General features: G+C 28.0%; 7 protein-coding genes across 7 annotated transcripts; 4 read left to right on the top strand and 3 right to left on the bottom strand.

Moving 5' to 3' along the window:
* Positions 1–6: 6 nt before the first annotated feature.
* Positions 7–1,824, bottom strand: LOC134836556 (THO complex subunit 5 homolog; the record flags this gene model as incomplete). The annotated part of the gene is made up of 2 exons (XM_063851745.1): positions 1,626–1,824; positions 7–1,569 (listed from the first exon to the last, which is right to left on the bottom strand). Coding segments are annotated over exons 1-2 (1,671 nt in total), but the record flags the coding sequence as incomplete, so codon positions are not given.
* A 1,546-nt stretch (positions 1,825–3,370) lies between these two features.
* On the top strand, positions 3,371–4,172 carry LOC134836561 (protein TEX261). Its single transcript, XM_063851749.1, has 2 exons — positions 3,371–3,809; positions 3,878–4,172. The coding sequence occupies exons 1-2, from the start codon at positions 3,441–3,443 to the stop codon at positions 4,100–4,102; spliced, it is 594 nt and encodes a 197-aa protein (XP_063707819.1). The 5' UTR covers positions 3,371–3,440; the 3' UTR covers positions 4,103–4,172.
* Positions 4,173–4,871: 699 nt separating this feature from the next.
* LOC134836555 (ribose-5-phosphate isomerase) lies at positions 4,872–5,988 on the bottom strand. Its single transcript, XM_063851744.1, has one exon. The coding sequence runs from the start codon at positions 5,913–5,915 to the stop codon at positions 5,064–5,066; it is 852 nt and encodes a 283-aa protein (XP_063707814.1). The 5' UTR covers positions 5,916–5,988; the 3' UTR covers positions 4,872–5,063.
* Positions 5,989–7,219: 1,231 nt separating this feature from the next.
* LOC134836559 (interleukin enhancer-binding factor 2 homolog) lies at positions 7,220–9,479 on the top strand. Its single transcript, XM_063851748.1, has 3 exons — positions 7,220–7,341; positions 7,403–8,308; positions 9,114–9,479. The coding sequence occupies exons 2-3, from the start codon at positions 7,444–7,446 to the stop codon at positions 9,410–9,412; spliced, it is 1,164 nt and encodes a 387-aa protein (XP_063707818.1). The 5' UTR covers positions 7,220–7,341; positions 7,403–7,443; the 3' UTR covers positions 9,413–9,479.
* A 71-nt stretch (positions 9,480–9,550) lies between these two features.
* On the top strand, positions 9,551–16,033 carry LOC134836558 (transferrin-like). Its single transcript, XM_063851747.1, has 6 exons — positions 9,551–9,701; positions 12,559–13,917; positions 13,977–14,084; positions 15,037–15,222; positions 15,281–15,687; positions 15,745–16,033. The coding sequence occupies exons 1-6, from the start codon at positions 9,632–9,634 to the stop codon at positions 15,922–15,924; spliced, it is 2,310 nt and encodes a 769-aa protein (XP_063707817.1). The 5' UTR covers positions 9,551–9,631; the 3' UTR covers positions 15,925–16,033.
* LOC134836562 (uncharacterized) lies at positions 15,973–20,336 on the bottom strand. The gene is given in 8 exon segments (XM_063851750.1): positions 15,973–16,264; positions 17,362–17,523; positions 17,526–17,611; positions 17,613–18,462; positions 18,604–18,715; positions 18,718–18,849; positions 19,879–20,147; positions 20,198–20,336. Coding segments are annotated over 8 exon segments (2,019 nt in total). The 3' UTR covers positions 15,973–15,995.
* Positions 20,337–20,533: 197 nt separating this feature from the next.
* Positions 20,534–24,132, top strand: LOC134836557 (protein rotatin homolog; the record flags this gene model as incomplete). Its single annotated transcript, XM_063851746.1, has 4 exons — positions 20,534–20,654; positions 20,710–20,897; positions 20,959–21,990; positions 23,146–24,132. Coding segments are annotated over exons 1-4 (2,247 nt in total), but the record flags the coding sequence as incomplete, so codon positions are not given.
* Between the last annotated feature and the right edge of the window lie 868 nt (positions 24,133–25,000).

Genomic DNA, 25,000 nt, shown 5'->3' with positions numbered 1-25,000 from the left:
CGCACCGCACATTTGATATTCCTCATACGAAATGGCGCTCCATTGAACCAAATGTCCCGAAACACGAGTCCCAATTGCATCTCCCTTACCTGCGCCATCAATTTTACCCGATTCTAATGCCAAAATTTGCTTATAAAGCTTCACACGGGCTTGCAATCTGGCCCGAATCTGTTTAATAATTTGCGGAATTGTAGTTTCCGCGAGATTAGCTGACGTTGAATTAGTTGAAGTATTAATAAAATCCAATCCGCATGCCCGTTGCGCCCACATATAAGGCTTGCCGAGTTGTTTTTGCGATAAAAACGACAAAAATTCCCCCGGAGTGATCTGAAGTTCTTCCAATTGGTATTTTGTGCGTGGATTTGGGCTTAATTTGCCAAAATCTCCGGGGAAAAGACTGTTTAAGAGCGTTTCAACGAGGATAACCTCACCCGCAGCGACTCCAGCGACATCGAAATTCACAAGTTTCGAATTTGTCGTCACAATATGCAAGCCCGGGATGTAATTAAACGTTATGGCAAGCGCAATTCCCTTTTCTTTCGTGCTAATTGTCACCGTAATGGATAAGGGATGAGGTTTGAAGAGCAAATCCTTCTTTTGTCCCATCGCCGCCATCTTGGATTGACGATTGTGATGATGCCGCTTCTTCGGAGCTGATTCCGCATCGACATCTCCTTCATTTTCGTCGTTGTCGCTGTCGTGATTTGTCTCCTCGGTCGCCGCTAAACTCTCGTCGAGGTCATTTTTCGGCTCAATTTCTTGTCGGGCATCTTCCTCGTCGCCATTGATGGTTGTCGTGATCAACGGATCGCATGCCTCACTAAAAGCGACGACATTTGCGTACAACAAATACAGCGGATTGGGCAAAAGTCGCACGCATTTCTGAATTTCCCATTGATCTTCGATTTTTAGGTCCAGAGCTTCTTGCAGGGGACGCGTTGCTTCCAAAAGTGTCTTTAAACGAGGCTTTAACGAATCCAATCGCTCCGTTTTTGTGATAATATTCTTCGAAATTTGCTTTTTCGCCGAAATTAACTCTCTACATTGGGCGTCGAGGTCCTTTCTTTGCTCCAATTCCCATTCCAGACGAGCCAAACGCAACGCATGTTCGTCTTTTTTGGTCTTTTCCGGGCGCGAAATACTCGCGGGAGCTTTTTCGTAAAATTCATCAATTTCAACCAACTCAATTTCCTCGTCCTGACTCTTGAAATCGTGACAACGCTTGACTTCCTTCTTCAAATGTTCCGCTTCGTACGCCAAATTGTGCAGCTGAAGCTTGATGTTGTCAACACGAACTTTTTCCGCGTTCAAAGCGTCACGTCCGGCACGTACTCGAAGTTTATCCAAGCGATTCAACTTCTTCAGCAAAATAAAAAGTAACGAACCTTCAATCCGCTTTTCTTCAATTTTTGCTTTTATTTCTTCGTCGTTTTCGGGAGTTTGTTGCTTTTTTAATTCTGACACTTCGGAGATGATTTGTTTGAATTTTTCGCAAGTTTCTTTGAAGAGAGCGGCATCTTTGTCAGCGGAACGTTTTTGCGCTTCTTGTTCTTCGTAGTTTATGACGCTCTGAAAAAGAAAAATTTTATTTTTTTTTAAATTTTGAGGGAAAAAATTATTTTTACCGCATAAACATCGTCTTTAGGGATGACTTTTGTGGGAGTTGTTTCGCTTCCTGTTGATGTTTTTCGCCGTTTTGCATCTTTTTCTTTGACGTCGGATTTGTTGACCATCGTTGTGGATGATTTTTAGGATTTTTTTAAAATTATTTTTATGGGTTTTTAATATTTTTTAAGGGAAATCGTCACAAATTGTCTTGTTTTGTTTGTGCGATTTTTTGAGGTTATTTAAATTAGGTCGGAGCAATGAAGAAAAATGTTTCATGTTTTATCGCAAGTTTCATTTTCAATTTCAGAAAGGATTTAAAAAATATTAAAATTTAATTAAAAAAAATAATAATTAAAATTTACTTTAATAAATAAAATTAAATAAATTTAATTAAAAAATAATTAATTTTATAAAAATTTTTTTAATTTTATTTATTAATTTTTTTTAGTGAAATTTAATCGAAAAAAGTTTAATTTTGTTTTAAAAAACTATTCAAATAAAGTACAAATATTTTTAAATTAAATAAAAAAAATATTTTAAAATAATTTCAGTTTTCAAAAAAAAAACGAAATTTAACATTAATTTTCTTCTCTAAAAATATTTTCAAAAAAATTATTTTTAAAAATTTTTTGACAGTTATTTTCATGAAATTTTTTTGTTTAAATATTTAACTTAAAATTATATAAATTATACTTAAAATTATAAAATCTCAAAGTAGATAAAACCAAATAAAAAACAAATAAATACATAAAAACAAATAAATTATTCATTAAGGACCAAAATTTGTTAAAATTTTGTCATTTTGTATGAAAAAGTATTTCAAAACCCACAAAACCCCATGGTTCAAAACTTTTTTTTTTAAAAAAAAAGCTTTTGGGACTTAAATAAATTTGGAAAATTTAATTAAAAATTAATTATTTTCATAAAAATGTTTATAATTTTTTTTATTTATTTGTTCATTTTTTTTTTTGAGTGAAATTTAATCGACAAAAGTAAAACTAAATATAATATTGAAACAATATTCAAACGATATTTTTAATTAAATAAAAAAAATTAAAATATCTTAGTTGAAAAAGTGTTATAAAAATTAATTCAAAATTATAAAAAAAGTGAAAACCTGTTTTAAATAAAATTAATGAATTTTTAAAATAAAAGAAAAGAAAATTAAAATATTTAATTATTTAATAAAAAATATTAAAGTTAAAAATAATTTTTTAAACTATAATTTTAAATTTTTTGAAATTTAAAAAATTATTTTATAAAAATTATAATTTAAAAAAATTTTGATATTAGTATAAAAATCTTTAAATTAAATAAAATTTAAAAGAAAAATTTTTATAATTTTTTAAAAATTTTAAATTTTCAAAATTGTTTATTAAAATTTTTGATTTTATCTGTTAAAAAATTTTTTTTTTGAAAAGAAAAAATTATTGGATTTAAAATTTTTTAAAGTAAATACCTAAATACCTAAATACCTAAATAATTTTTTTTTTTATTTTAATTAATTTTTGAAATTATTTTAAAATTTTGATTATCAATAAAGCAATTTATTTTTTTAAATATTTTTTTTAATATCTTCAAAAATGTTTTATAAAAAATTCAATTTTTGCAAAATGTTAAAATTTATTTATTTATTTTGTTTTTATTTTAGAATGAAATTGAGAAAAAAAAATCCTAATTGCACTTGCCTATTTTTTTTTTTTTTTGAAAAATCCTGTCACTTACCTCTTCAATTAAAAATCCACATCACTCGCCGCATTAACGTAAACAACAAATCCAAAGAAGAAAATCCGGGAAAAATATCAAAAACTCAGTCTCAGTCGTTCGTAAAAATGTTCCTTTACTTCCTGAGTTACTTGTCGCTGCTCTTACAAGTGAGTTTCATCACTCTCTCGATCGCTGCCGGGCTTTACTACCTCGCCGAATTAACGGAAGAATATACAGTCGTGGCAAAAAAAATCATAAAATGCCTCACAATCTTCACTTGTGTCGTTTACGTGCTCCTCATGCTGTTCGAGGATCTCTCATGGAGCATAATAATCTTCGGACTTGCCGCTCAAGCAGCGCATTTTCTCATTCTTGCCGAATTCCCGTTCGTACAATTCGTTTCTGTGCCATTTTTGGGCGCCGTAACACTTTGGCTGCTAAATCACTATTTAGCATTTAGCTTTTTCCGTGCCAGTTATTATCCGTTATCCGAGGTGAGTTGCTAATTGGATTAAAAATTATTTTTTTTTCAATGATTTTTGATTTTTTTATTTAATTTTAGATGTTGGCGTACTTTACGATTTGTCTGTGGACTGTGCCTTTTGCACTTTTTGTGTCGTTGGGAGCGAATGACAACGTTCTGCCCATGCAAAATGAGCGACAGCGCTTCAACGACAATGATGTAGTAACGAATTATTTGTCGAGCAAGAAAAAAGTTGGACTTTTATCGTTGTTTCAATACGCGAAAGAGACGTTTTTACCCGGAAGTGGTAAAAAAATATTCTAAAAATTACTTTTTCGAGTGTAAAATTTTTCTGTGTAGAAATAATTTATTTTTTTCTTCTATCAAACTCTTATGAATTTACTAAAAAAAAGTTTAATATTTAAAAACCTTCGAAAAAAGACGAAAAATACGTAAGATTTTAACATTAATAGGTAGAAAACTGATTGTTAATAAATAAAATTAATAAAATAAAAATAATGTGATATTGACAAAAAATTTTTGCACATTTTTTATTTTTTTTTTTAAATTTAATTCTAATTATTTTTTAATTCATAAAACAATTTTAAAAAATAATTTTTAATTCGTAAAAAAATTTAAAAATTATTTTTTAATTCGTAAAAAATTTATAAAAAATAATTTTTAATTCGTAAAAAAATTAATTTATTTTTTTTTAATTCGTAAAATTTTTAATTTTTTTTTAAGTAATTTTTTTTTATTAATTTAAAAAAAATTATTTTTTAATTCATGAAAAAAATAGAAAAAAATTTTGACTTCATAAAAATAATTTTTAATTCGTAAGAAAAAATTTTTAAAATTATTTTATAATTCTTAAGAAAAATAAAAATTATTTTTTATTTTTTAAAAAAAATTTTGAATTCGTAAAAAAATTAAAATAAATTAGGTATTTTATAAAAAATTTAATTTTTAAAAATTCTTCTACCAAAGTAAAAAAATTATTTTTATTCAATTTATTTTTAATTTCAAATTTAATAATTTAATTTTTTTACGAATTAAGAAAATATTTCATTGACTTTTTTTTGTTTTATTTTTTAAAAAATATTTTAATTTAAAAAAAAACAATTATTATTAAAATTTAATTTTTTCTTACATTTTTACCCGAATATTTTAATATTTTAACCCAAAAAAAAATTTTATAATTTTTTTTTTATTTTTTAAAAATTTCTAAGGAAACTGAGTACATTTTATGGCAACTTTAAAAGCTTAAAAATTAAAAATTTTCATTTTAGAGAATATCAGAAACCATTTTCGGCAAAGGTTTGCTGCTAACACTTCCATCAGCTTGTCCAAAGTAAGCTTTTTCCGCCATTTTAACGAACAAGCCTGTCTCAACAACTCCCGGAATCGCCAAAAGACGTGAATTAACTTCATTCCAATCCTGTCCTTTTTGTTCAAAATGCCAATCGAGGATGAAATTTCCGTTGTCGGTAACACATGGACCTGCTTTTGCCTTCGCCATTCGCAAAACAATCTTTCCGCCGAATTGTTTCTCGATTTTCTTCGTGATCGGGACATAAGCAAGCGGAACAACTTCAATTGGGATTCCTTTCTTGTACTGATCGCCCAAAGTTTGCGAATCTTTCGTGTAATCCGCGATGACGATCATTTTTTTGGCACAAGAAGCGACAATTTTTTCTTGCAGCAAACATCCGCCGCCTCCTTTGATGAGAACCATATCTTTGTCTACCTCATCAGCGCCATCGATAACCAAATCCAAGACGGGATTTACATCCAATTCGCTGAGCACGAGTTTATTCTCGATAATTAGCTGCTTCGCTTGGAACGACGTTGGAATGCAAATGACTTTGAGGTTTTCGTTGCGAACGCGTTCGGCAAGTCGTTGAACGGCATAGACGACAGTTGAGCCAGATCCGATGCCCAAAATTGAGTTATTTGTCACGTGTTCGTCGACAGCACGGAAAGCTGCGAGTTTCTTGGCGTCTTCGAGACTCATTTTGTTCGGAGACGATGAACGAGATGATGCAGAGAGAGTTCGTGTCGTTTGGAACGAGGAAAATGTGCAACTGAATAATTGTGCGTTGTTGTTTACCTTAGTGACAAATGACCTTGTGATCATTCCTTCAAAACATTCGCGAGCGAACAACACACAGAACTTTCAATCGCGAGCCGGCAGTGACAGCTTTTTTGTATTAGGGAGGGATCGAGGTTTGCTATTATAATTGGAGTTTGTGTGTGATAAGATAAAACTTGACGTAAAGTTTTTCGAAATTTAATGTGAGCGCATTTTGTTAAAAAAATTTAACTTTAGGTAATTTAAGTTTAACTCAAAATTTTAAATCAAAAATGTTAAAGAAAGTTTATGTTTTTCAAAGATTTTCATTACGATATTTTTTTTTTAATAATTTATATTTACTTTAAGATATCAAAAAAATCTTGAATCAAAGACTTTAAGAATTGTTTAAATAAATTATAAACTTAAAGTATTATTTTTGACTTTAACATATTTTTGTTAGATTTTATAGGATCATATAGAAAGCTCTTTTGTTTTAGAAAACATTTTTTCATGATAGTAAGTCACTAAAAACAACCTGTCTCTTCTATAAAACTTCCCATTTGTCTGTTGCTCTTATATAGTCTTCATTAGAGGGCGAACATTTAAAACTGCGAAATATCATGTTGAGACGAGTGATGAGAATCGTTTGATGTCTTTTTTAAGCATTTCTGCTTTCTTGTGCTGATGCATCGATATTAATGAATCAGTTAAGTTTATTGCTTCTGTTAAGAGTTAAAGAAGTAAGTACATTTGCAACATTATTTATACATTTTTTGTGTCTTTCCTCACGTGTTAGCTCAGTTCGTTAATCGCCTTATTGGTATCTTTCGTTTGTCGATAGAGAAATAATAAAGTAAGAATAGCAAATTAAGTTTAATCAAATTCCAAAGTATATTGCATTACAAAATCTTCATCTCTCGTTTACCTTGATGATGGTAAAAAAAGGAAACAATTAAATTATTAAAAACGAAAATGATAAATATTTACCTACCTGTTAAATATTGCCTAATTAATAAGAAAAGAAATAATTTAATTTATTAAAAATAAAATAACAAAAAAATATGGAGATTTTCTTGTTCAAATAAAGAAAAAAATAAAAAAAAATTTAAATATTTCAAGAAAAACTTTTCAAATTATCAAAGTTTCTGTAAAAGTTATTTTTTATTTATTTTTTAATTTTTAAAAATTTAAAAAAATATATTAATATTTTTAAAATAAAATAAATAAATATTAATATTTTTTTAACTCATAAATATTTTAACAATTAAACAAAAAATCCTATACAGACAGACAGAAATTTTCCAAAATAGAACATTTTTTTTCTTAAAAACTTCACTTCAAAAAGTGTCAATTGGCAACCCTACATCCCGGCGTCAAACGTCAAAATCGATTTTCTGAAGTTTTTCTGTAAACAATTGGAATTTCCTTCAAAAAATCAATTAAACCAACTTTTTTGACGCTTTGAATCAGATTTTCTCATCAAATTACGGTAATTTAATTTCATTTTTTCTCAAATTTCTCGAAATAACAAAATTTTCTTTCAATTTCAGGAACAAATCAATATTCAACTTACCTCTTTGCAATAAAACCAATGGTTCGACAAACGAATATTATGCGTCGTGCAGGTGCTGGAGGCCCTCGAGGTCCCTACAAAAAGCCCGTGTTCGTTCCTCGTCATCCTTTCGACACGGTAATTGCCGAACCCTTCTTTCCTCGTGTCGAATCCGCTCCTGATGATTCTGCCTTGACGAATTGTTTGGTCAAGAAAAATCAGGATTTAACTCCGTCAGCGCAGGAACAAACTTCCATTGCGAATCTCGTCTCAAAAGTTCAGAGCGTCATGGATAATTTGGTTGTAGCGCCGGGCGAAACGGGAATCGCCTTGGAAGAAGTTCGTCAAGTTGGAAGTTGGAAAAAGGGAACGATGCTTGCGGGTCACAATGTTGCCGATATTGTTGTGATTTTGAAGGCACTTCCAACGAAAGATGTTTGCGAGACGTTGTCGAAGAAAGTCGATGAAGAACTTAAAAACGCAATGAAAACGGAAGTTGTCACAAAAGCTGATGCCTTGAGCATTTCCGTTAATGAACGCGGATTTGATATCGCGAATTGGCAAGCGCGAGTTCGAGTTCTTATTACTACTGTTCCGCAGAATTTGAGAAAAGCTGATGTTACGGAGAATCATTTGGATTATAAAGTGATGCAAAGTCATCTCGCAGCAATTCGTCACACAAGATGGTTTGAGGAAAATGCTCAACATAGCTCCATTAAAGTATTAATTCGCATTTTGCGCGATATCACAAAGAGATTTGATGGGTTTGAGCCTTTGAATCCATGGATTATTGATTTGTTGGCACATTCGGCAATTATGAACAATCCTTCGCGTCAAGCATTGCCCATTAATCAAGCATTCCGACGAGTTTTTCAACTTCTCGCTTCGGGACTTTTCCTTCCAGGTTAGAAAACTTCTCTAAATGTGTTGACTTTTTACTTGAGGTCTTAATTTAATACCTTGATATGTTAATTTAATACCTTGATATGTTGATTTAATACCTTGAGGTCTTAATTTAATACCTTGAGGTCTTAATTTTATACCTTGAGATGTTAATTTAATACCTTGAGGTCTTAATTTAATACCTTGAGGTCTTAATTTAATACCTTGAGGTCTTAATTTAATACCTTGAGGTCTTAATTTAATACTTTGAGGTCTTAATTTAATCCCTTGAGATGTTAATTTAATACCTTGAGGTCTTAATTTAATACCTTGAGATGTTAATTTAATACCTTGAAGTCTTAAGTTAATCCCTTGAAATGTTAATTTAATACCTTGAGGTCTTAATTTAATCCCTTGAAATATTAATTTAATTCCTTTAGGTCTTAATTTAATACCTTGAGATGTTAATTTAATACCTTGAGGTCTTAATTTAATACCTTGAGATGTTAATTTAATACCTTGAGATGTTAATTTAATACCTTGAGGTCTTAATTTAATACCTTGAGATGTTAATTTAATACCTTGAGGTCTTAATTTAATACCTTGAGGTCTTAATTTAATACCTTGATATGTTAATTTAATACCTTGAGATGTTAGTTTAATACCTTGATATGTTAAATTGAAACCTTAAGAGGTTAATTTAATCCCTTGAGATGTTAATTTAATACCTTGAGGTCTTAATTTAATACCTTGATGTCTTAATTTAATACCTTGAGATGTTAAGTTAATACCTCAAGTCGTAAATTAACCCTTTTCTTCTCTTTCAGGATCCTCGGGCATCTCAGATCCATGCGAAGCGAACCATATTCGAGTTCACACAGCGCTCACGTTGGAACAACAAGACGTTTGTTGCATGACCGCCCAAACTTTGCTGCGAGTTTTATCGCATGGCGGTTACAAACGTTTGCTCGGCTTGGAAGGAAACGCCACAATTGCTAAAGAAATGTCCGTTTGGGATGGCGTCGTGATTTTCCCGCTCGATATCGCATACGAAAAATCCAACGACAAACCCGAAGACGGCGAAGACGACATGGAAGAAGAGGCAAATGAATCAGAAACTCAATAAATTCACGTGAATTTTTTTTTTCGTAAACACCTTACTCTGACTAACAAATAAATTCGTATCTTATCAATTTTTATCGTTTCGTTATCTTGAATTATAAATAATGAATTGGTGCTTTTTAAGGTGAGTTCAGTCGTTGCGTTACTTCGGATTCGATAAGACCGTGAAAGAAAAATTTTTTGAATAAAATTGTGAATCAGAAAAAAGTGAAAAAATTAGAAAATGATGAAATTATTCATTTTCATCGCTTTTTTAGCGATTAATTGTGGAGTAAATGCTCAATATACGAAATGTAAGAAATTTTTTCATGAATTAAAAAAAATTGGAGTTTAATCATAGAAAAAAAAAATGACATAACCGTTAAATTTGCTTGCTTATCTTATCTATTAGACAAAATAGATATCAAGTGCGTTTTTTCATGAGGGGTTTTTGTTGATTGATAGAAGCGATCAGGGACGATATTGTGCCTCAAATATTCGAGGTTGAATAATTTGGAGAATTTTGGTCTTTGAAATGAAAAAAAAAAATAAAATTTTCAAAGAAAAATTAAATTTTTTTTAGTAACGATGCTCTTCAAAAGTTGAATTTTGGCTGTAAATGAAAAAAAAAATAAAACTTTCAATTGAAAATTTTGAAAAATTTTAACTTTGACTCCTCAGAAAATTTAAGAATTTAAAAAAAAATATAAAAAAATTAAAATTTTGACTAAAATGAGAGCATTTTATTAAAAATGCGAAAATTTTTATTTTATTTTATTTAAAAAAAAATTAAATTTTTTGTCAAGAAAAGAGCTTTTTATAATTTTTTCTCTTTTAAAAAAATAAATTTGTGCTTAAAAAGGAAAAAAAATTAATAAAAATATTTCATTGAATTAATTTCAATAAATGACAAAACATTATTAAAATTGCCTTTTATCAATTTTCCTTTGAAAAAATTTTCATAAAAGAATTTATTTAATTTTTTTTTATTTAATAATTTTTTTATTTAATAAAAAAAATAAAATCTAAATTTAATAAAATTTTAATTTTAAAAATAAATTTTAAATTTATTCAATTTTTTTTTAATAAGAAAAACTTATTTTTTTATTTTTTTTTATTTTGACTCCTAAATGTTTAAATTAAAAGATAAATTAAAAAAAACTTCTCATTTTCTTCTAAATTTTTCTTTTTTGCTCAATTTTTATAATTAATTATTTTTTCATTTAAAATTTCGAAATATTTCTATTAATTAAATCTAAGCGAAGAAAAATTTAAAGAAAATTCGTCAAATTAACTTAAGACTTTAAATTTTTGAATAATTTCTCAAAAAATTAAAAAAATTTCTCTATGAAAATTTTTCGAGCTTCACTTGTTCTTAAAGTTACAGAAAAATTAATCATAAATTCATAAAAAAAAATGTTTAAAAATGATTAATTTTTCGATATTTACGTAATTGGATCAACATTTTCTCGGAAATCGTTTCTATTTTTATCTATTTGACGCGAAAAAATTTCATGACTCATCCGAATTAATTCATCGCCTTGACTAGACGCCTTTTTATCTAATCAGCAACTTAACTGTTTTTGCTCAACATGCCATTTGCTCACTACTACACGCCCAATGTGTGAATTTTGAGTCACTCTCTTCTCTTTAGTGACATTTGAACCCAAATATCGCACGTCATTTCTTATCGTTCTTCATAATTTTCAATTTTAATCCGGAAATTCTCCTCAAAAATGGTAAAATTTTCAAATTTTCGCTTGAATTTCTTCTAAAAATTAAATTTTCTCAGAGTTATCGTCGTGCCTGTTGTGCCAAAGAGAATATTCGTCCGCTTTACATGAGCAATAGTTTTCACGCGACTTCCTACAAGCGTCTTCCAACATCTCCGATCGCCGCAAATCCGCCATGCACGAAGAAAATTCTCATCTCAACCACAAAAAAAGCTCCGTCTCGCATCCCAAAGGCGTCGAACATCAAACGAGCTGCGAGCACGCCGTCGATTATTTCGCCTCGAACTGCTGCGGGAAAACCTTCCGTGCCGAAAAATACGAGTCAGAAATTTCCGTGCATGAATTGCAAGTGCTGCGAATCAATTAAGCAAATGCAACCTTTCTTGATGGCGATCCATGAGCGGCAAAAGTACATTTCAAAGTTGCTATCTAACGCAAATATTGGCACAAAAACTCCAAAGCGAGGCTACAAGAAACATACTGTCGATGTGAAAAGGCGTCATTGTTGATTTGTTTTTCTTTGTTTTTGTTGAATATTTTGAAATAATTTTTTTTCGTTGATTTTGAAACTAAAAAAAAAAATAAAATAAAAATAAAAATTTAATTAAATAAAAATAATTTTAAATTAATTTTAAAAAATTAATAAAATTTCATTAAAATAAAAAAAAAATATTTCGATATTATTTAATTTCAAAATAATGTTAAAAAAATTTAATTTACAAAAAAAAAAACGAAATAAAAAATAAATAATTTAAAAAAAGTTTTTTAATTATAAAAAAAAATAAATTAAAAATAAAAAAAAAATTATATTTTGGTAAAACTAAATATTAAAAAAATTAGAAATAAAAAAAATTTAAGAAATATTTAAAATGAAATAAATAATTTAAAAAAAATTAATTTTTAATTATAAAAAAAAATTAATTTCTATTAAAAATATAAAAATTTATATTAATTTTTTTATAAAAAAATTATAATTAATTAATTGTCATTTAAAAAAAATAATTCTAAAATTATTATAATTTTTAAAAAAATTTTATTAAATAACTTATCAAATTTAAAAAATATTTAAAAATGAAATTCAATTAAATTATTAAAAAATAATTAATTAAATAATTTTTTTTATAAATAATTAAAAAATAATTTTAATGAATAATTTTTAATATTATTGGATAAAAATAAATTGAAAATTAATTTAAAAAAAAATTCAAAAATTTAATTAATTTTTTTTTAATAAAATAAATTATTTTATTTTCATTTTTAATTTATTTTTGATTAAAATTAATTTAATTTAATTAATTATTTGAAATCTAATTTAAAATAAATTTAAATTAATTTAAAAAAAATAATTTTTAAAAATTAATTTAAATTTTAAAATAATTTTAATTTTTATATAAAAATAAATATTTTATTAAATAATTTCAAATTAATTTCTTTTCAGATCGCGTTTGTGCCACGAAAGACTTCACCACGCAATGCAACATCCTTCAACGCGGAAATTCTGACGTCACCTGCTCCTACGTTCAAGATTCCGTCGAATGTGCGCAACAAATCTTAAACGCTTCCATGCCCAACGGCGCTCATTTCGGTCTTTTTAGCGCTGAAAGTACTTTGCAACTTGCTGCCCTTCGTTGGGATGATCTCGTTGTCATCAAGGAATCCCGTCACGTGGATCGCCCGATCGATTTGTTCGAATTCCAAAGCGTTGTTGTCGTCAAAGATCCCGATTTCCGCGGCGGTTTAGATAATTTGCGAAATAAAAACTTTTGTCATCCCGGACTTCATTATTCGCGCACCCAAAAATGGTCTGAACGAGTTTTGAAGGCATTCGAACGAGCAACTGTCGATCCGGTTTGTGATATTGTGCGAAATGCGAGCGTTGCGGAAATTGAAACTGCGTCGTTGTCGCGTTACTTTAACGCTGCATGTCGTTCGGGCGTTTGGAGTCACGATCCGGAAGAAGATGCTTATTTGAAGAAGACTTATACGAGATTGTGCGCCTTGTGTGATGATCCCGTCAATTGCGAATATTCCAACAACGCTCTCTGGTCAGATCATCGTCGCGCTTTGGAATGTTTGAAGAAAAACGGGCATGTCGCTTACGTTTCGCTGTCCGATTCTTTAAATTTCTTCAAAGAAAATGTCGCTACAGCCCCGGATTATCGCTATTTGTGCCCAAATGGAACCGTAACAGCTGTTAACACGACGTCGCCTTGCGTTTGGGAGAAACAACCGTGGCCCGTTGTGATGACGAACAAAAACAAAAGCATCGAACTCAAAACTCTCCTCACAAATTGGGCAAGCGGGCGTCAAGAATGGCAAATTGCTGTCACGGAAATCCTCACAAACTACGGAAATCATCTTTTGGTCGACACAACGATCCAAACTGCCCGTAATTCCATCGTAAATGCGAGAAATCTCCCCGAACCAGCCCAAATTTGCGACAAAAGCATCAATTGGTGCACCCATTCCGACGACGAACAAGAAAAATGTAAAATAGCACGTGCAGGTGGCATCACTTCTGGATCTTACCCCCAAATTGAATGCAAACAGGAAGCCACAAACACCGTCATCAACTGCTTGAACGAAATTTCAAAGGGAAATTCGGATATTATGAGCATCGACTCGAACTACGGCTTCATTGCACGAAACAATTTCAATCTGACAGCAGCCATGTACGCCGAAACGGACGATCAACATTACAGCAAAGTCGTCGTTTTGATCAAAGCTAATTCGCGCATCAGTAAATTCAATGATTTGAAAGGAAAGAAAGCTTGTTTCCCCGAATTTGGAGGAATTGGTAAGAAAAAAATTTAAATTTTTAATAAAAATATTGATTCTAACCTTAAAATTTTGCAGCTTCCATTGCGTTTGTTGATGTAGGACGAGGAAGAGGAGTTTTCAAGCAAAATGAATGCAATTATGGAAGATTACTTGCTGACTTCTTTGGAGATTCGTGTGCTCCAGGTGAGTTTTTTACGATTAAAAATCGATTTCTGAAGAAAAATTTTTAAAAAAGGTTCAAGGGAAATTTTAAAATTTGCATTGGGATAAAAAATTAAAATTTGCATTGGGTTTTAACTTCAAAATTTAAAAAAAATAAAATTTTATTTTAAAAATTTTGATAAAAAATTCAATTAATTTTATTTTTTTTTCTTTTTTTCAAATTATAAATATTGCTTGAAAATGTGCATTGGGTCAAAAAAATTTAAAATTTTCACAGTAAGATTATTTTATTTGTTTTTCGTAAAAATTTACAATTTATAGAAAAAGTTTAATTTTAAATAAAAAAAATCTTTGCCTATTACGTTAAATTTTTAAATTTTGATGATTTTCGATCACAAAAAATTTTGAAATTTGTATTGGGTCAAAAATTTTAAAATGTAAAAAAAAATAAATTAAATTAAAAATTATGTTCTATTTTGAAATTAATTTTCAAATTCTGATGATTTTCAATCAACAAAGATTTTTGAAAAAAAAATCCATATTTAGTTTTACATTTTGCTTTTTTTAATTTTAATTTGATTTTTAAAAAATCTTAAAAATGTGCATTAGGTCAAAAGATTTAAAAATTTAAGTAAAATTATTTTTTTTTGTAAAAATTTACAATTTATATAAAAAATTAATTTTAAATAAAAAAATCTTTGCCTGTTACGTCAAATTTTCAAATTCTGATGGTTTTGAATCAGAAAAAATTTTTAAATTTGCATTGGGTCAAAAATTAAAATGTTTATTGGGATAAAATAGAAAAATTTATTTTTAGAAATGATTTTAAAATCTTAATTAAATGGAAATTGTAAAATATGCCTTCGATAAAATTTTTAAAATGTGCATTGGGTCAAGTCACGTGGTTAAAAATCAACAAATTTTCATATTTTTTGTAATTTTCTCAAATAAAATGTTAAAATTTTCATTTCAGGTGCCAAAAACGTCCTTCACGATCAAATTTTTGTCAAAAAATCCTCTTCTGATGCCGACAAACTTTGCAAATTATGTAAAAATCAAGCATCTGAAAGCCGTTTTATCATCGAAGAAAACATTGAAACCTTCTCCGCTGCTCAAAATCCCAATGCTCGAGGACAATTAATGCAAGTAGATGAAAAAGGTAAAAAAACTCCTTTAAAAAAAATTTTTTAATTAAAATTTCTTGAATTTTCTCGTAGAATCCCGTCCTAAACGTCAAATCAACAACCATCATTGCGCTCCATCTTCGGAAAATCGTTACTTTGGAACACGCGGCGCCTTGCAATGTTTGCATGAAGTTGGAGAAGTTGCTGTTTTGGAGCTCCGTAAACTCAAGGAATTCTCAGAAGAGCTAAAATTAGACCCTCAAGATTACAAAATTATGTGTCGCAATGGAACAATTGTACCAACAAACAATTTCGAAGTTGACACAAATTGTCCTCTTATTACGATGATCGATGGGGAAGTCGTCATTAAACGAAATTCGCAAAAAACGAAGGATGTTGTTCATGTCTTGAGTAGTTTTGATCGTTACTTTAATTTGAACCGAAATCCGGATTTTAAGATTTTTGACGCTTTTAACGGGAAGGAAGATGTTCTTTTTGAGGTAAAAATTTTTTTTTCTAAAATTTAAAAAAAAAATTAAAATTTTTGTATTTTTTAGCACTCTACCGTTGGATTAGTTTCGGCAAATTCATCAGAATTCGGTCCCAGTGTCTTAAATTACGTTCGATTATTCGAAAATACCGACAAATGTGTGGAAAAGAAAAATTCCGGAACACTTGCTTCCATCAGCAGCATCGTTTTGCTTCTCTCTGCCTTCATTTCTGTCGTCATGCATTAAAAATTTTCACATTTTTTAATAAAGAATATATTTTTTTACGATAATAAATTCAATTTTTAACCGAAATAAGGTTATTGCAACAATAAAAAAATGAGAAATCGACTTTTATTTTTGTACGAAAGTAAGAAATGCTCAGTCAATTCGATCATTTCAGTGATTTTTAAGGCGGAAGTTTTTTTGTTCGTCTCTTGGCGGCGTTTGATGGCACTTGGATTGAGTTGTGAAGATTTAGTTGGCAAGGAAGGCGTGCTTGAACGACTACTGGAAGAGTCTTTGGCAATGATGTCGTAGATTTTTGGTTGTAACTCGACTCGATGGGGTTTTAAGTCACCTTGGTACCCTAAAATTAAAAAAAAAAACATTTAGAAAAATTATTATTTTTTGCTAAAATTGGATTTTTTGAAAATTTGAATAAGAAAAAAAAAAAAAAATTTTTTTTTTTAAAAATATTATTTTTCTAAAAATTTAGTTATGAAAATTATTTTATTTTTTTTATTTTTGCTTTAAATTTAGCTCTTTAATTTTTTTAAATAATTTTAATTTATTTTGTCAAATATTAATTTTATTAATTATTTTTTAAATATTATTTTTAATATTTAATTTAATTATTTAATTAATATTTTTTTTTTAAAACTATTTAAAAAAAAAAATAAATAAAATTTTTTAGTTCAAAAAATTATTTTTTATCTGAGCAAAATATATTTAAAAATTGAAAAAAATTTCTTAAAATGTTTTTAAAAATATTATTAAGACCAAAAAAATTATGTTTTATTAAATATTTTAAAAATTATTATTTAAACATGAAATTTTTAAATAAAAAATTATTTTTGAGAAGTTTTGAGATAAAAAATTTTGAAATAGTTTTTTTTAGATTTTTTTAAACTTATTTTGTTAAGAAACTTATTAAAAAAGTTTTTTTTTTTTTAAATTTTTTTTTTAATTTAAAAAAAAATTTTAATTTTTTTTAAAAAAAAATTTTTTTTTTAAAAAGTTATTTTTTTTTAAATTTAAGGTTAAAGATTATTTTTTTTGAAATTATTTTCTTGATAAATTTTAATCAAGAAATTATTTTCGAAAAATATTTTATTTAAAAAATTATTTTTTATTTTTTTTTTATGTTAAATTATTTTTAAATAATTTTTTAAAAATAAATTAAATTTAAAAATTTATTTTTTTTTAAGTTAATTTTAATTTTTTAAAGTAATATTTATTTTAAAAATTTTCTTTATTTTTTTTTTAATTTTGAAGAATAATTTTTAAAAAATTTTTTTTTTTAGATTTTTATCAAGTTTATTTTTTTTTCTAAAGAAATTCCGTTAAAAAAAAAATAATTTAATTTTTGACACAACTGTGTTTAAAAAATAATATAAAAAAAAATATTTTTGATTTAAAAATAATAAATTCGCATAAAATTCATAAAAATAAAAAATTTCTTACAATCTTCCGGTATCGTTGGAGTCTTATTCGGATCTCTTCCCGTCGAAACTGTACTAATTATCGTCTTCGGTCTCAAAAACCGCACAAATCTTCATAACTCATCATATGACGAATGTTTACTGTACTCCAAACCCACAATTGATATCTTCCCTTGATGCCTCGCCTTCTTTTTTTCTCCCAACCGCTCGGGCGAAAAGCCAAAATATGCGTAAAAGTATTCTCAAACTGCTCCAAATAACTTTTGAGATCCCATATTTATCACGTGCAATTGCGCATCTTTCGGATTTGGCACCAAAAATTTCATCATCTGCGGATTATTTATCGCTTCCAAGGCATCTCGACGATTTTTGTCTGCCCAAACTCGCAAATTGAAGCGTTCCGCGAGTGCAGTCCAAACTTTTTCCTTGCCAACGACATACGCGCCGACAATTACGAGGACTTTTTCGAAGATATTTTTCTTGAAATAAGCTTCCGTTTCCTCAATTGCGAGTTTTATGCAGTCTTCTTGCGTGCAAAGCGAATATTTTGACGTCAAATAAGTCGTGTCGAGATAAAGTTCCTTCACGGGATGATTCCAAAAGATCGGCAAACTTTCCATTTCGGGCGTGGCTCGAAAATCGCCGACATGAAAAGTAATTTCGTCGTCTTCGGGGAACAAAAAAGCGAACATCAGAGCTCCCGGACAGTGATTCGCGTCAAGTGCAGTGATTTTGATGCCGTTAATCCACGTTTCTTTGTTCGGATCGAGCAAAATAAAGTTTTTGGGATCAACTCCGACGAATTTTGTGACACAAGCGGCGGTAATTCGTGACATTACGAGAGGTTTATTGAAGTTTTTCTTCAGTCCGATGTAATGATCCGAATGGAAATGTGTCAAAAAATAGTGAGAAATGCCTTCAATGTACCCGAAACGAAAAGCATCGACAGCAAAAGTTGTTCCCGCGATGATTTTATATTTGACAGTCCAACGAATTTTCGGTTTTTTTGGGTTTGACGTGGAGTTGTGTCGATATCTTGCAAAGCTTCGACTTGATTTCCATGTTTCATGCCTCGCGTTCGTCATCTTCTGCATATCTGATGGGATTTTGGATGCGATCGATTAATTTGATGATTTCTGCTTGTTGTTGTTCGACACTTTTTTCGCCGTCAATTGGTTCGTTGAAGTTCAAAACGCGGGATTATTCCGTCAAACAAATTCCTAAGCAGCTTACGACGTCCATTTCGCCGTCGATTATCATGGAAGTTTGGATTTTTCAGAAGTGTTGAAGTAGTTGAACTCGAGAGCTTTGGTTTTGTCGAAAAATTCCGACATTCGGGTTTGATTTTCGTCGTGATAGCGACTAGAGACGAGACGAGTTTGAGATCTGTTCCGGGTAGTAAGCGACGACGAGCTTTTGGAATGGTGACCATTGGAATGGATTTTTCGGCAGATTGTGATGGTTTTTGGTGAGTTTTGTTCTCTTTTTCGCTCATGGAAGATGTTGATGCCTGAAATAAATTGAAAAAATATAAATTTTATAAAAAATAATTTAAAACAAAATTTTTAAAAAATATTTCAATCAAAAAAAAAAAAAATAAATAAATAAATAAATAAATTAAAATAAATTAATTTTTACAGAACTTGTTTAAAAAATAATTTTAAAAAATAAAAAAATTTCGAAAAAAAAATTAAAAATTTTTCAAAATAAAAAAATAAGTTTTAATATTTTAACGAACAAAAAAAATATTAAAAATTTTTAAGATTAAAAAAAAAAAATAAAATAATTAAAAAAAATTGAAGTTTAAAAAAATAATTTTCACAAATTTAGTTTGAATAAAATTATTATAAAAATAAAATAAAAATTTTAAAACAAAAAAAAAAATATAAATTAAATTTTATAATTTAATTTTTATAAATTTTTGTAAAAATTTTTGTAATAAAATTCATCATAAAAAATTAAAAAAAAAATTTTTTTCAGGAAAAAAATATTAAAAATTAAAAATAAGTTTTAATATTTAAAAAAACAAAAAAAAAATTTTAAACCAAAAAAAAAAAATTAATAAAAATTTTTAAAAAAATAAATAAAAAGGTAAAAAAAATACATTTTAAATGCAAAATTTGAAAAAATTATTTAAAAAAAAAATTTAAAAAATAAGCTTAAAAAAATCACAAATTTTGTTTGAATGAAAACGTAAAAAAAAAAATAAAAAAAAATAAAATTATTTTTTAACAAATTCTTGGGCATATAAAAAATGTTTAAAAATTAAAAAAAAATTTTTTTTTTTGAAATAAATTTCTATAAAAATTTTTCATGAAATTTGTGTTAAAAAATTATTATTAATTTTTTTTCCTTAAAATTTATCATTTATAATTTAATAGAAATTAAAATAAAAATGAAAAAATATTAAAAATTTAAAAATAAAAATTTTTTTTTTAAATTTGATTTGAAAAATTATGACATGAAAAATTAATTAAATTTAATGAACTCAAAATTGAAAATTAATTATTTAATTTTAAAATTAAATTAAATTTCTTACCGTTTCCAACTTCTTCCCTTGACTTTTATTGCCTTTCTCATCCACAGCTTCCTTTTTGAACGAAATCGACTTCTCTTCAGTGTTCGGAGTTTGAATTGGCTTGAAAAACTGCGAAATCAACTTAATATTAGGCGGAGCTTCCTTCAAATCCTTCACTTTGGTCGATTTTTTCACCGTAGACCTCTTTGAAGCGACTGTTGACGGAGTTGTTATTGCTGTGTTTGTGTTTTTGCCTCGTTTTGCCGGCGTCGCTTGACTTCCGTCGTCATCTGGATCATTTTCGTTACATTTTTGGACTTAACTGAGCTTTTTGAAGTACTTGGGGTCTCTTTTTTGGCAGGATTTGTGCGTTTCTTACTCGTACCCGGAGTGTTCGATTGTGAAATTCTCGCAAAGTCCTTAATTCTGACTTTTCCAACGTTGCTCGAGGCATCCGAGTCGGTATCGTTTAGCTCCATGATTTGTTAAATGATGAATTTAGGCAGAAAATGGCATTTTAAACACAAATTATCTAATAAAAAAAACAAAAATTGAGAATTTAAGAATTAAACGCAGTTCCAAAACTGAAAGTTGCAATTTTGTAAACAAACGAGAGGATCGTAACTGGATTTTTTACCCGAATGACAGGATTTCTATACAAATTTCGCGGGAAAGGAACGTAAACAAAGCAGAATCTCTAGATTTTTTCCTGTTTTTTGATGAAAATTGACTAAAAAGTGATTAAAAGTAGCAAAAAATGTCACTTTTGATCACAAATTCTACAATTTCTAAACTGAGTAAGTGAAATTTTTCAATTTTTTCATGAAATTTTAATATTTTTTGTAATTCCAGCCCACGGTTTGCCTGATATTCGTCAACGAGCCCTCAAAGAAGTGGCTTCAAAGGTCAAAGAAGGCTCTCGGAACAAAGATGAGTTCGTTTGCAGCAGCGTCGACTTGTACAAAGAACTGGTTAAGGCGATAAATGACACGAAATTGAGTCAAAGTGAATATGTCGAAGTACTTTTGGATCTTTTTAAGGTTCGTTTTTTGATTTTTCATTAAAATTCATTGAAATTTCTCAAAAAAATCATTTTTTTAGAGTCATTATGGGACGTCTTTAGTAAAAATCATTGGAATTCCTCAAATAAAGCGCGACACACAAAACGCTTTTCGTAAAATTTATTCCGGGAATCTAAAATTACGAACGCCCATCGATGAATTTTCAAGATTTCTCAAAAAATTCGAAGTAGAAGATGTTTTACCGCAAATTTTTAGTGAAAAAGTGTCCTTGAACCCGCAACCGAACTTTAAATTGGATTTTCCGGATGAAGATTACGTCAACCGATGGTCGAAACCGCCTCAAAAAGATTATCACGAAATGGAATCGCTTAAAATGAGTCTCGTGGATTACCAAAATGTGCTCGGAATGGAACATGCTTTGACTTTTCTGCATAAAAGTGTCAAAAATTTGCCGGCGGAGTATTTTTTGCAACCTCCGTATTTGTACAAAAACCTTTTGGACTGTCTCCAGATCGAAAATTACGAAAAAAGTTCCTTAACCGTACTTTTGGACCTCACGAAAGCCCTTCAGGCACGCATGAAAGTCCGAACTTTGACCCGAACTTGCGAAATTTTCGTCGACGACGCCATCGATGAGGCAGAAATGCGAAGTCAGTTGAGCGTGAAGGCATTTTGTCGACATTTGATGGCAGCTGCGATGCGTGCCTTGAAGGAAATTGACGATCACGAGTGTCAGGAGAGGTTAAATGTCTTTTTTGAGCTCATGAGTGCCGTTGTGAACGTCATGAAGAGCTGTAAGGCGGAATGTTCGGCGGTTTTGTGTGACATGACGGAATTTTTGCAGTACTATAGGGCGCAGTATCAAAGTGAAAAGGGGAATTTTCGATGTCGCGTGAATTATTTTGCCATGTTGCAGATGATAGCGACGTTGGCGAGCACGAAAATGAATGAGGATTACGGAGATGAGCTGCAAGTTTGGCAAAAAGAGTTGGAAACGAGTTTGATGGACTTTAGTTTTCGTGAAATGATGCCCGATGTGTATGAACACATTTACGAGTTGTGTAATGGGGAGAAAAATGTGAGATTGACGAATATGGTTCATGCTGCTGAGGTAAGAAAATTATATATTTTTGCATGAAAAAATTATTTAAAATAATTAAATTAAATAATTAATTATTAAAATTAAAAAAAATAATTTGAACAAAATTAAAAAAAAAATAATTTAAAAATAATTTAAAAAAAATTAAAATTAATTATTTTTTCTTTTATAAAAATTAAAAAATAATTAAAATTTTGAGGTAAAAAAATTAAATTAATTTTTTAATTAAATTTAAAAAATATTTAAAAATTAATTTTAATTAAATTTCGATAATTTTTTTCTAATTTAAAAAAAAAAATTAATAATTATTTATTAATAAAAAAAAAAAAATATTTAAATTTTTATTAAAAAAAAATTAAAATTGTTATTTTTAACGAATTTTTTTTTTTTTTTTTGAAAAATCAGGTTCATATTTTTGAAAAAAATTAGAATAAAAAGCCTTAAAAATATTTTAATGATAAAAGATAGAAAATTAAAAAAAATTATTTTAATTTGTCATTTTTTTCCTTTTTATTATTTGGAAAATGTTAAAAAATCAAAAAATATTTCAAAATTTAAAAAATAATAGAAATAGTTAAAAAAATTTATGAATTTAAAAAAAAAAAAATAAAAATTTAAAAAAAGTAAATACTTAAAAAAAAAATTACAAAATATTTAGAAAAAATTTTTTCCGTAAAAATTTTTATTTTATTAATTTAAAAAAATAATTTTCGAAATTGATTTTATTAAAAAATAAAAAAAAAATATATTAATGAAAACTTTTTTTATTTATTTTTTTTATTATTCTTTTAAAATAATTGTTTTAAAAATAAAATAAAATTAAAATAATTAAAAATATTTTTCATTTTTATCTTATTTATTTTAAAAATTTTTTAATTAAAAAAAAATAAAAATAATAATTAAAAAAATTAGAATTTATTTTTTAAATTTCAAAATTTTTTAAAAATATTTTAATTTTTCAAAATAAAAAATTTTTAATTTAAATTATTTTAATAAAATATCAAAAGATTAAATTCTTAAAATTTTTAATGAATTTTAAGAAAAAAAAAATAATAAAATTAATAAATTATTTATTTTATCATTAAAATTAAGAAATAATTTTTTTTGTAATTTTTTCTATTTAAAAAAATCTTTAATATTAAAATTTATTTTTTTTTATTTTTTTAGATCCTTTCGCCAGCTGTCGACTTATTACGATCCCCGAACAAATTCAACGACGAGGAATTAATCTTAAACGGTTTATCGATGCTTGAAACCCTTAAAATCCACAAAAGCGAAGGTTTGGTTCGTAAACTCATGACTGCCATTCTCAACTGCACTCCAAATTTCCAAAATGACCCGAATCTCCGCAAACATGGCGAACACTTATTTTTACGACTTCTCGCAACTTCCGTTCCTCGTCTCAAAAGTATCGCCTATCAACTTGCCACTGACGCTGTGAAGAATTTTTTCGCTCAAGTAGTTGACGGCGTGATGTTGAAACGTTACGAAGTGCATGACGAACGAGGAGCGCGGTTCATGGGAATTCCTTTGAACACCGAAATTCTCGGCGAAATTATTTCGTTTGGGCTGAAAAATAACAACGAAGTGATTCGACGAGGCGCCGAAATAATTATAACTTACATCGTGAAGGGAAAAACGGTTCTCGGGAAACATTGGATGAAATTTTTGCAAGTTTTGATGCCACTTTTGCCGTTGTTGCAATCGATTGAACCGGTGAGCAGTTTATTGGGACACGGAATTACGTCGTTGTTTGATCCAGATTTCGATTTGCCGCCGCTGGAATGCATGCACGGCAACATGAGATATTTATTTTCGAACGAAAGTCAAGCGAGAGAAGACGCCTGTTTGCGATTAATTTATATGACGAGCAGTCAACTCAACTCAGCGAATTATTTGCCGAAAATTGATCATGTCAAAAGTACGCTCACGAACACTTTTTGTATCTTGAGGAATCGAATGCCGCTGAGAAATCCGCTTAAAATGGGAGTTTTTGATGTGCAGTCGATGCGAGAATTGGTTGAAGTGCTGAAATCGCAAGAAGCTTCGCCAAAAGTGAGATATTCGACGTTAATTCAATTGAACGCGTTTATGGATGATCCGACGTTGTGTGATGTTTTGCATCAGCAGAAGGGATGGCCTTATGTTTTACAGGTAAGAAATTTAAGAAATCTTAAGAATTTTTTGAAAATTTATTTTTTTTTAATTTTTTTTAAATTTTTTTATTTTTCAAATTTTTTTAATTTTAAAAATTTAATAAAAAATAATAAAAAAATTCAAACAATTTAAAATTTAATTAAATCAATGAAATTTTTTTTTATAAATTTTTAAAATATAAAATTTTTAAGATTTTTTTTAAAATTATTTTTTAATTTATTTATTTTTTGAAATAGTTATTTTTATAAAAATTATAAAAATTAAAAAAAAATTAGAAAAAAATTTATAAAAAAAATATTTAAAAATTAAATAAAATAAAAATTGTTGACAAGTTAAAAATAATTTCAATAAAAAATTATTAAAACTATTGATAAAATTTATTTATCCCTTTCCCGGTTTTGTCCACAGAGGAGGACATTTCAAAATTTGGAAAAACTAATTTTTCAATAACTTTAAGTTCAGCTATTAAAATAATTTAAGAGAAATTTTTACCTTGTTACGTCAAATATCGGTCTAAAAAATGTTTCAAAACGCTTGAGGGTTCAAAATCGAACAAAAAAAATTTTTGAATTTTAGGCTTAAAACTTTGTAAAAAAATTTTTTACTTCCAAACGCTGATTTTTTTGTTTCGTCAAATTTAAATATGAAAGAAATTATTTAAATTTTACTTAAAAGTCGTCAAAAAATGTGTGTGTTGTGTGTGTGTTTTTTTGTTTCGTCAAATATCGACCCAATATGAACGCTTTTTAGGCTTAAAAGTGATCAAAAAAATTTTTTTTTATTTGAAAGAAATTTTAAAATTTATCAATTTTAGGCTTAAAAGTTCGAAAAAATCATGCTAGAATGAATATTTATTCAATTTTAG

Source organism: Culicoides brevitarsis, unplaced genomic scaffold (genome assembly GCF_036172545.1).
Source record: "Culicoides brevitarsis isolate CSIRO-B50_1 unplaced genomic scaffold, AGI_CSIRO_Cbre_v1 contig_62, whole genome shotgun sequence".
Taxonomy (NCBI): domain Eukaryota; kingdom Metazoa; phylum Arthropoda; class Insecta; order Diptera; family Ceratopogonidae; genus Culicoides; species Culicoides brevitarsis.
This window is presented reverse-complemented; position numbering and strand designations above follow the sequence as displayed.